General features: G+C 42.2%; 1 protein-coding gene across 3 annotated transcripts in view; it reads right to left on the bottom strand.

Moving 5' to 3' along the window:
- The window catches only part of LOC125018487 (arginyl-tRNA--protein transferase 1), a 47,809-nt gene extending 37,154 nt beyond the window's left edge, over positions 1 to 10,655 (bottom strand). For all 3 annotated transcript variants that reach the window (XM_047602418.1, XM_047602417.1, XM_047602416.1), the window contains exons 1-6: positions 10,495 to 10,655; positions 6,175 to 6,238; positions 6,007 to 6,069; positions 5,817 to 5,920; positions 5,394 to 5,627; positions 1,171 to 1,385 (exon numbers count right to left, since the gene is read on the bottom strand). In XM_047602418.1, coding sequence (XP_047458374.1) covers positions 1,171 to 1,385; positions 5,394 to 5,627; positions 5,817 to 5,920; positions 6,007 to 6,069; positions 6,175 to 6,238; positions 10,495 to 10,594 — 780 coding nt within the window. In that variant the 5' untranslated portion in view covers positions 10,595 to 10,655. The remainder of the gene's footprint in view (positions 1 to 1,170; positions 1,386 to 5,393; positions 5,628 to 5,816; positions 5,921 to 6,006; positions 6,070 to 6,174; positions 6,239 to 10,494) is intronic.
- Positions 10,656 to 11,269: the final 614 nt, after the last annotated feature.

Raw genomic sequence — 11,269 nt, forward strand, 5'->3', positions numbered from 1 at the left:
AGCATTTATGGCCGGGATGGATACACTTACCAAAGAAACAACTTATACATCTACTCTTGTCTTCCTTGTCACTGTGGATTATCTGTTTGTAATGCACAGTAATATGGTCATCAAAAGTCATAAACTTCAGACTCTTAATGTTTGCTATCTATATTCATTTCAAAAGTGTTTTGCAAGGATTTCACAGAGTATTCTCATCTGTCACGTAGCGTGACATATTTAACAGACTTGTTTATGATGGCACCGAGCTGGACTGCTTTTAATTGCTCCAGTGTAAACACCGCAATCTTCTGGTGCTGGTGTGAAAACCCTTTTCAGCCTGCAGCTAAATCAACAGAACAGAAGCCCAAGTCACAGCATCAGATGCATTCATTAAACAGCTAATGATCCAAAAAGGGTCTTTAGCCAGAAATCTGACGCAGCTGAGCGGCATGTTCTCCTAAATGGGTCAGCTGGAGGCTGCTCTCAATTATTTGACTTGTAAAACATATAATTAACCTTCATTTGCAAAGGATAACCTTGTGTGCAAGCCCACTTAGTGGAATTGAACGATAAAAGCAAACAAACAAGTTAATCCAATTGAAAAGAACCGACCGGGAGGCAGCCTTCGCCCGTCTAGTCTCGCGGGGCACAGAGAGGAGACACTGCACGGGATCATCACTGCATCTGGCTCAAATCTTAGTCAGGACCAAGGATGACGTTACTCTACTATCTTCAGCTCGAGGGCCTTTGCCAGGGATCTCTTTACATCATTTCGCTCGGTGCCAAAAGTTCATTTCCATGTCCTCTCATGCTGGCTGAGCTGGGTGCTGTGGTTTCAGTGTCATCAGTAGGGTAATGGGACCGAGCTCGTGTGGTGTGCCTGTCATTACGCTGGATTCGAACTAGGAAGATGCATTTTTTCCACTCTGCTTTGGCCAGCTATGCTCTCCGCACATATAAACACATGGTGAAGTCACTTGGGCTGGGGGAAGAGTGCTCTACGAAACCAAATGTTTTTAAGCTAACTCAATCCGAACATTATGGAGGCTGAAAGCTCCACCAAAAACACTATTTCTTAACGATATCTGGAATCATCACAATAGGCTAATGTTTATTCCAAGTCCCATAAAAAGACGAAAAAAAAGACAAAAAAAAAAAAAAAAGCTCCTACTTCATTTTTCTGCTCACCTCAAGGCTATGGGAAGAGTCATCAGGCAGTGACTCATTGATTAACTCTTCCAGCGTTTTGGGTTGGCTGTTCTGGGCTGGAGTGGGCTGGGTAGGAGTAACACTGGAAGGAACCCCGTCACCGTGGTGTCTCATCTGCTCCTTCTGAAGGCGTCTCTCCTTTCTTAAGTCTTTGGCCTTCCTGCACGGTGGTCGGCTGGGATCCGCTCCCATCCCTGGACGACGGAGAGAAGAAACAGAAGAAGAGGGGGGGAAGAAATGTCAAAGTTTTGCAAAGGTGCTGGTTAAGAGTCTATTATCATGCAGAAAACATGTAACGGCATCCTCTAAACGTTTCCAGATGAATATGGAACGAAGAAATGCAGAAAATAACTCAGTTAACAGTTTAACTTCTAGGCTGCCGTCTGAATGCCGACGACTTTGAGCTACTGTTGCTGCCAAGTCTCAAATTTGAGCCAGATTTTGTAAGTATGTTCCTGACATTCTTGCCTGTCCCTTAGAGGGAAAAATAGGCTGCCATGTTTGCTTCAATATACCCCCTGCCCAAGAAGCCAATCTAAACAAAGGACCTTACGGAAACATTTTTTTCTCGTTTCCCCTTAACGCAACAGAGTTTACACTACATCATTGCTTTGGATGCTATAAAACCATATGATATCTGTTAATTCAGTTCAAGGAGTTAGAAACTACCTAGAGCGTATTTTTAAAGGGACAGAGGAAGCAAAGGACTTTTCCACTAAAGAAAACTGATATAAGTTTGCCGTTAAAAGTGCATGAACTCGTGACTGTTCTCATTAAACTTGAGGTCGTTACTTACACATCACAGACTCACACACGTTCTCTGATAAGTCTTAACATGAAGCTGCTCTGAAGCCACTGAATCTCTGCCTGTTTCCTCTCTGTCAGCCCCCCCCCCCCCCCCCCCCCCCCCCCCCCCCCCCACATCCCCTCCTCCTCCTCCTCCTCCTCTTCCACCACAACCTCCTGGGCTCCTGCCAAGCCCCCGAGCTCTCCGGGCATCCCATGTCAACAGTTTACACGCCCACATCCTGTTTGGAGCAATAAGGAAACGAGAGCCATTTCCTCCTTGTCCCATTGCCAGCTGCCACCGTCAGCCTACTCGCTAACTTTCCCCTCGGATGACGTCACAAGATCAGAGGGAAGCGGTGGTCATGGCCAAGGATCACTGGCAGCATTCACGTTCAAGTCATGGTCTCTTATTTTCTACTGTAAGACAGATTGTATCCTATAATAAATATAGACCTTGGATGGAACTGTGCACGGATGCTGGTTTATTTCAACTCGTGCTTTTATTTACAACACACTTGTGCGTTTTCAACGCACGTTTTAAACTAAACCCCAGATGTGCGATAAAGTGTAACAAAAATATATTTCTCTGATTGAGTTTTGTATCCTTAACGGCCTTCTTCTTGAGATCGGTTTGTTTACAGCACACGGGAGCCCATAAATGTGGTGACACTGCAAATAGGCGCCATCGGAGAGCGTATTGGTATTTAATGGAATGATGTGTTTATGAGCCAGCCCTCTGTTGTAAACACACAAAAACCTGGCAGTTAGCATGTGGTCAAATAGTTTACCTCTGGCAGGATAAACACAACGAGGCGAAGGCAGAGGTGGTCACACAGACAACAGGAACCAGAATCTGACTCGGTTCATCCTTCCGACTCAACCGCAAACACGTCGACTCAAGATCGCTCGCTCTTCGTGCCTGTCTCCTATGAATCACACTCTCGCTACACACAAATGTTCTTTAACTATCTCAGTCACACACACACACACAGGTGCTCCTGAGGACAGCGTATGAGGGCCGTGGTGAAGATAAAGTCAGACAGATCGGTTCCTGTGGGAGACAGACTGTCCTGTTCCAGCAGTTAGCACTTCATAAAATCCATGACACTCTCCTTCCCTGCTTCCCAGAGCCACACACACACAACTTTCTCGAGACAGACTCGCCGTAAACAGTCCACAAATGTGACATACTGCTTTCTCGTACGTAAACAAACGAGTCAAAACGTATTTACTGTGGGAGAACGAAGCTGTCGTCCGTGAGCAGCCATTAAGACGCTGTCACGGGAGTGCAATGTGCCCAAGGACACTGCACTACCTGCTTACCTAAAAACAAACTGTACTGTAATTAAAACAGGTTCTGTGCGTTCTTCGGAAATTCATCCTCCACGTTACAAAAGTTAGGGAGCCATGTTTTCTCAAGCTTGAACTGGAACCTGCCCAAAGTTATAAAGCCCTCCAGTCGTAAAAACGGAGGAAGGATATGTCCAGGTGTTTTCTGTAGGAGGTGAATAAGGGTGGGGGGAGGGAGTGCTGGAGAGCCACTGGCTCGACGTAGTAAATCCTCTTTGCTTCCGCTTTGCTGAAAAAGGCTTGTTATTTCTAACAGTGCACAGTGTGGTGCTGACACAGGTGAAACAGTGGCATCTGTATGTTTATGTCTGCATCTGGATGTGCCAATACCAAGCTTTCCTGCTCCAACGTACGTCCCTGCGTTTTTTAATTAATGAGCATGTGTGATGTTCTTGTCAGACGTTTGGACGCGGTAAAAGCAGCTGAGGCCTGAAACGCCAACAGTTGTTAGAAGTTCTGCTTCCTGTGTCTAATGGGAGTTTATTATCTCTTCACTGTGAGTGTTATTAATTCATTACTGTGACTTGGCCGCGAGGATATCCTGTGCTGGAGAGTAAAGGGGAGAACATGACAGTCGAGTCCAAACCAGACACACTCCTAAGACACACAAGGAACAGCGCTCTCATTTACCAGGCGGAGGAACGGCGGAGACCAACACTAGGTGAACAATGACACCCTCTGGCAAGCAGCGGTACTTTAGCTATTGTAAAATGGCAAAGCAGACCCGGAGTCTGCATTTATCATGAGAGAAACTGAGAAATTACATCAACACAAAGGTGCAATCAACTATTAAACATGTGAAGATCAGAGTTTAGAATGAATTCAGGATGATTTACTGTGGTAGATCAATCATAATTTATAAGTTAACAAACATTATTGAGAGGTCTGATAGTAAAGTCCAGGCTGGTTTGATTAATGTTTGACTGACTACGACAGTTCTGGCTTCAATTTGTCTAAGAGTCTGAACAAAATACTTCAAACTAAACTGGCTTTAAAATCTGTTGCCACCAAGGTGGTTCTTTTTTGTTTGTGAAAGAAATATAGCCAGTAATTCATGCACTGGGAAGACGAGTAGAAAGCTGAAGAGCTATGCTGCTCCAGAGCATCAAATCACAATTGTAATAATTTACAGAGCAAGTGTTGAGGATGAATAGTCACTTAAGCATCACTGCATGAATCAGTTTGATCAGTTCTTTCTTGTAATCATATTCTCCTCCTAAAGTGGTACTGTCACATTCACTTTACCGGTGTATGTCTTTTAAAAGCTATCCTTGCTCATGAATTGCTGAAGAGATGCCTTTGTTATCAATAAAAACTGAAAAAGCATTCAGTTACTATCAAATGTGTGTAATAAAAGCATAATTTTCTAAGAATTGACTAGCGAGGTACTACCAAGTGAGGTACTATTTAGCTTCCAAGGCAAGTTATTGTTAACATGTCTAGATCCATGGTTCTCTTATGATAACATGGTGTTAAATAATAATAAGATCTGTCAAAGTAAAAATAAAAGCCCAGACACACAAAACTTACACCAAGGCACAACCAGCAACGTGTGTGGTGCTCTCTGGACAAAGAAGTTCCATTTGCTCACATCATGAAGACTACGGATCAGGCATAACATTATGACCACTGAGAGGTGAATGACATCGACCATCTTGTTACAATTCAATGTTCTGCTGGGAAACTTTTGTGTGGATGTTACTTAGACATGTACCACCCACCTAGACCAGACCAGACACCCCCACCTCACCAGTAGACATCCCCAGCAGGATGCAGCCTGACACAGGCAGACACACAAAAACAGTTTAGGAACAACTAGAAAAAACATGAAAACCAGCACAAGGTGTTGACCTGGCCTCCAAATTCACCAGATCCCAAACTGATCGAGTATCTGTGGGATGATCCACAGAGTCCCCCTCAACTCGTAGGACACAAAGGTCCCCACTAACAAGAGGACACCCTCAGAAGGTCCATGTCCTAGTGAATTATTTTGTTATTTTGAGATTTCCGAGTGTGCCTTGTATGTGTTGACTACACAGGAACAATGAACAGGGATAAATTACCTGGTTTTGGAGCCCCTGCAGCTGTTCTAGCATTTGGTGCAGACGACGTATCCTTCTTTGAAGTTTCCGAGCCCACAGGTGCAGCGTCCACCACCTCCTTCTTCTTATCTCCAGGGATGGTGGGACGCTCTCCTGCTTCTTCCTTCATATCTGAGATAGCAGCACACTTCACCTCCGAGGAACAGACTTTACTCGGTTCCAGTGGACCTTCACAGGCCGAGTCCATTGGCTCCCCTACAAGGCACAAATTCAGTCAGAGCACTGCTTTGCTACTTATCAGAGTATGGATTTGATAACATGCCATTTGGATTTCATTATGGGGGCATGTGTTTGTTTCCAACAGAGTGACTCCACACCAACTTTATGCCACAAAAACAATGAAGTACGTCCTGTATACGAACTATTCACGTCTACATTTCTCACCATCAACTTGTCCTTTTGGCAACTCCCCTTGGGAGAGGAATTTGTTCATCTTCTTCAGGATTTTCTTGTGGGATTTGGAAGGCTGGAATTTCAGAGCATGACATCTTGACAGAGAATAGAGGACAAGTTAAAACAACTAGTAGCAAACATACAGTTTATTGTCTGACATTTAAGAAGTTAATACGGTTACCTTATGGTATACTGCGGACAGCATGTCTTCTTTAATATGGGCTTATAAACATATTTCCCACTTCTGAAAAGGAAAACATGAACAGCATTTATCAATACCAAAAAATTATCAACAGTGATAATCTACATCAATGAGATGTATCCATGGGATCGGGAGATAACTGCTCACCTTCTCCATCCTCGATCTATGAGGTCTTGGTAGTCTTGTACCGTCATGGTGTGAGACCACATCCCTGTAGAAAAAAAAGGAACATTTTAGTTAAACGGCAATTTCACAGATTAATTTTAAACAATGCTATAATTAATGAAAATCAGAGAATCTCTCATTGACTGCAGTCGTAAAACTTATGAACCTCACAATAAAATGAAAGCAGTTTTAATAAACTTCTTATCATTCCAGCCTTTTTGCAAAAAAAGTGCCTATTTAGGACGTAGCCAAAGAAAATTGAATGTTGTTCATGAACATTTTGGAGCTCATGCGTGGTCTTGGTCTCTTTTGAAAGCCAAAACTAGTAAGTTTCTATTACAAAAGCCAGAGCCACTCTAAGTGTTATTGTTCTCGAGTCATAAAAGTTAGCACACATTTTTACCAACAAAATCGAAAGAAAATTCCATATTGCATGCGGCATTCACTCAAACACAACTCGTGTACACAGCTACTGCTGTCCCATATACCACAGAGAGGAATGTTAAAGGGTTAACAGAGAGTTTACTATTTAAATTAGTATTCAATTACAAACAGGCAGAAAAGACTTATAAATCAGCCTGATTTGTCTGGTCCAAGTTTTTTTCTTCCAAGTTCCAACTAAAATCAAAGTGTCCACAGAGGGACATTCCCACAGCGCTTTAACGCCCTAATGGAAACATGATAATTATTATTTGTAGCGTCAGTAGATCTCTCTTCCCAGAACTGGGGCCCGAGCCCACCCTTTCAACTGCTGACCTTCCCCTCTGCAACCATATACAGTACACAGACTGCTGACGTGCACACACACACACACACACACACACACCAAGTCTTAAGTCAGCAAGTCAACAATCAGTTCACATCTTAAACAGCTGAGGGAATTGACCATAAAACTGTTCACACAAAACAGCTTGCAACTGAATATAATGTTCCTGGTCCCAGAGCGGTGCTTAATCAGAGTCCACAGAGACAAGGGGACAACAGCACCACAAAATTAAAGCAGTAAATGGTAGATGAATAGAGCAAAAGATAAAGCTAAAGCCAAAAGCTACAACAGCAAGGCGGCAGAGTTTATTTTTTCAACCTGATTCTGTGAGAAACATTTATTTTCTTTACCCACATGTTAAGGAGATTGTAACAATGACATTTGTCTAAAAAGTAGCCGTTTTCAAACGTAGACATCTGTTCATCAGAGCATGAGAAAACCTTTGCTCCTCCACTTTTATTCCAAATCACAATCAACAGCGGTGAGGTTGTTATCTGTTAAAATATAACCGCATCACAGTTACACATTAACAGTATTTGCTCAATCGAATCAAATAAAACCGGATAAAATAATTTAAATCTTTTAATGATTGATAGGAATCTTGATAATACACATCAATAACGAAAGTAAAAGTTACATCAATTTTAACTGCTACAAGTGTTATCTTCAAAATTAATACAAAGAACCTCAAACAGCAGAAAAGCAAGACTTTCAGAATAAAAGGAAATCTCAACACTGCAAATTTAATACATCTAAGGTTTCTGGCCTAAGATTCTATTCTATAAACAAAATCCCTCAACAGACTTCAAATGCATTGAACAGGTTTTCTTATATATTTAAAGCCTGCAAATCAAAATATTTTAAGAGGAGATCTGGGGGAAAACAGGACAGGACAAGAAAAAGAAAGAAAAAATTAACATGTTTTAACAACAAAGAATGATACCCCGTTGGGCAGGAAGTCAAAAGACTAAGAGTGGAATAGCTGGATGTGAGAGCAACATCCGCCATCGTCATCATCATCACACAACAACACCTGTCCATCAGTCACACCTGATCCACTCTTCAGCTTCCAGTGAAGCATGACAGACACAATGTTACAGCAGACGTTCTGCTCTGTGTTGCGGTGCTACATTTGCTTTTTATGTAGCGACACTGATGATAACATCGCTGCAACAATCACACCGAGGTAAACACCTGCTTCGACAACTCTATAACACAACGGACACACGGCTCATGCTGTATATGAGCTGATTATCACTCTACTCCAGGCTGTTTCACCTGTCTTCATAAGCAAACACAAGCATTATAACAAGAACATTACATGGAACAGCCTGTAAACAAATAAACTGAATCTGTGTGATTTATATTATTGCAATTCTAAGACACAACCTTTTAACACCGATGATGTATGTGAATAAAGGTTTGCGATGTAACGCAGCCAGATTACTCCTCTTTAATTAGACAACAGCTCTCGTCTGAAGGCCCTGAGTCCAATTGTTCATTGACTACAGCGGAAACGTACAAGCCTGAATCCTAATTATAGACAACTTGTCTCACTCACCCCTGCTCACCTCAACTCAATGACACAATGCTGTCCAACACAGGAAATCCCTTCCCATCTTCTTAGCCAGCTTAATTTTTTAGCCCTGTGTATAAGTCAGACCTTCTAAAAGTGGCATGTTACATCAACCATGTCATTTCAAATCAGAGTCTCCAACCAGAACATTCAGCATGGTGTTTTTCCTATCCCCTGTATCCACAACTAAATCGTGTCCTTGTGTTTCGGAACTACCTTTAGAAACCATTTACAGCGTGTATCCATGTCCTCTACGCGTTGGTAGTCATTTCAACGGTAGGCTACTGAATGGCACTGTAGGTAGCCATGGTAATCTACTTAAGTGTAGGACCAACAGACACAGCCTGCATGGCACGGGGCTGTATACTCTGACGATTATACTTACGGCATTTCCTAGAAGTTTCTGGCCTCTGCACAACTTTGCAAAAATAATTCAAAAAGCCAACGAGCAAAGCATCTGACCCTCCCCACAGCCACTATTTGCCTTGCAAACGATACAATACTTATCTACTTTCACTTCACTTATGACCAAGCACCTGAAGTTGTTCTCCTTTTAATCCTACATCACTAAGAAAAGGAGAAAAAAGGGGCTTCACATATAAAAATTTAAGTTAAATGAACAGAAACTGCCCTCGAGCTCAGTAGACTTGTACATTTTTCTTATTTAGATTATAAGTTAAAACAAATTCTCAAACATCTCTGAGTTTACTTGACATTTCCGTTACAGCAAAACCACAGAGATTTCCCATCAGCTTACACGGGACCACGAGTAAAGCAAACAAGCAGTAGGATTAAATGCAGAAATAAATGTTTATCGGTGATAGGGCTGCCATAGTAAACTGTGCAACATAGCTGTTTGGTCAGATTTCACACAGGGCATGCCGTAAATACACTGCCATCTGTTTGTGCATGTTGTGACACTCGCTGTCTCGTGCTTTAGTGTTTATCCTGTTGCAGCTGAGATCACGTAGACACCGGCCATTACACCACGAAAAAAAAACCTCAAGACGAGTGTGAAAGTACTGAAGATAATATGTCACTGTGCTCCAATATTATTATACATTGGAGCAGGGTTTCTGCAGGTGTGAACAAGTGAAATTTAAGACCTTTGTAGACTATTATGGGTTAAATTTAAGATGAAAAATAAGGAAAGTTAGAGACCGAGAATTACTTTCAAATGAACATAATTTATTGCCATGCAACTATCAACTTAGGTCATCCCTGGAGTGGGCTAAACTAATGAGGAACAGAAACATAATAGACCAGAGAGGGTCATACTGCAAATGAAGTGGGAATAAATGGACTTGACTAAATGTCATTTAATATGCTCTTATTTAAGACTTTTTATTGCCTTAAATTGACATTAACACATTTTTGACTTTTTAAGACTGAGCACAAAGCCCTGGGAGTTTTTTTTATTTTTTTCTACAAAGCATAACAACAGTTCAAATACTTTGAACTGAAGTGAGCAATAACACATCCTGAGTTCCTCGACAGTTTCCTAATGGGACACTTGAAGGCCTCGGCATCAGCAGAGCAAATGTCCGCATGCAACCAGCTGTTTAAGGTTACAATCCTGAGTATAATATTCTTGTACAACTCAATAGTAACTTAACAGCACAGAAACTCATTTTGTTCATTTCCCAGGGAGACAGACTGAGCTATACAATGCTAAGAAAACTAAGCTAGCTTAATACCCTGCACACTGGCTAAGTAAGGCTAGAGTGTCCATTCCTTAGGACGTGATGTTCACTGTACAGCTGATATAACGTCCACACATGTCCTGACCTGAATCGCCCGGGTGTCAATGCACATACATACATGTACATACATATATAGAGCGAGCCTCCTTTTAAACCCGGCTACTATTAGAAGGAAGTAGACGGCGCTAGCTCGTTAGCCAGCTGAAGTGATAACCGTGTAGTTTTACCTTCTTCGCCTACTTCATGACTTCACTTACCATGAGAGAAGTTTCCCTTTTCATTTTTACAGTAGCCGCAGCGGTACCCGTCGCCCCCACCGAAATATTCTACTATTGTGTAGGACTTATTTCCTGCCATGTTTTAATGTGGGCACAGAGATGACAACTGAGCTGACCGGGCACGTACTGGAAACTGAGCCCCGCCCACCGCAAAGACGTCACTATACCGTCCAACGATGTGTTCAAGGGAAGTGGGAAATCTCACACGTTACGGTGTTTGAACGGGCGTCATGGCGGCAACCATAGACATCTCATCTTATCTTCTACTACCGCTTATCCGCGAGGTCGCGAGGGTTGCTGGAGTCCATCTATATATATGGTGGAAAATTGTAGTTCATCGTGTGGCCGCTTGAGGCTGGCTCCAAAAGCAAATCCCCATAGACCATCATGTTAAAAAACCCAACTTAACAGCGATATTAAACTTGTTTACAGCCTGGTACAAACAACAACAACAACCACAAAAACAAAACAAAACAAAAAAAAAACGATTTTGGTCTCAATCATTTATTTAACTCATTATTTACACACAATAATTAAGGGCATTTCCGCTTTGAGTGACAGGCGGTAGCCTGAGCTAACAGGTAGTGCTGCTTTAGCTCCGCCCCAATACGACCCACATTTGAAGCATCCGAGTGTGGGCGGAGTAAAGTTCTTCTAACATGGCGACCGTGGGCTCCGTCCGCTTTGGGCCTCATTTTGGAGGTTCAGAATACATGTGACGTTTTACTGTTAATGCATTCACATGAATGAAGAA

The sequence above is a fragment of the Mugil cephalus genome, chromosome 13 (assembly GCF_022458985.1).
Source record: "Mugil cephalus isolate CIBA_MC_2020 chromosome 13, CIBA_Mcephalus_1.1, whole genome shotgun sequence".
Classification (NCBI taxonomy): domain Eukaryota; kingdom Metazoa; phylum Chordata; class Actinopteri; order Mugiliformes; family Mugilidae; genus Mugil; species Mugil cephalus.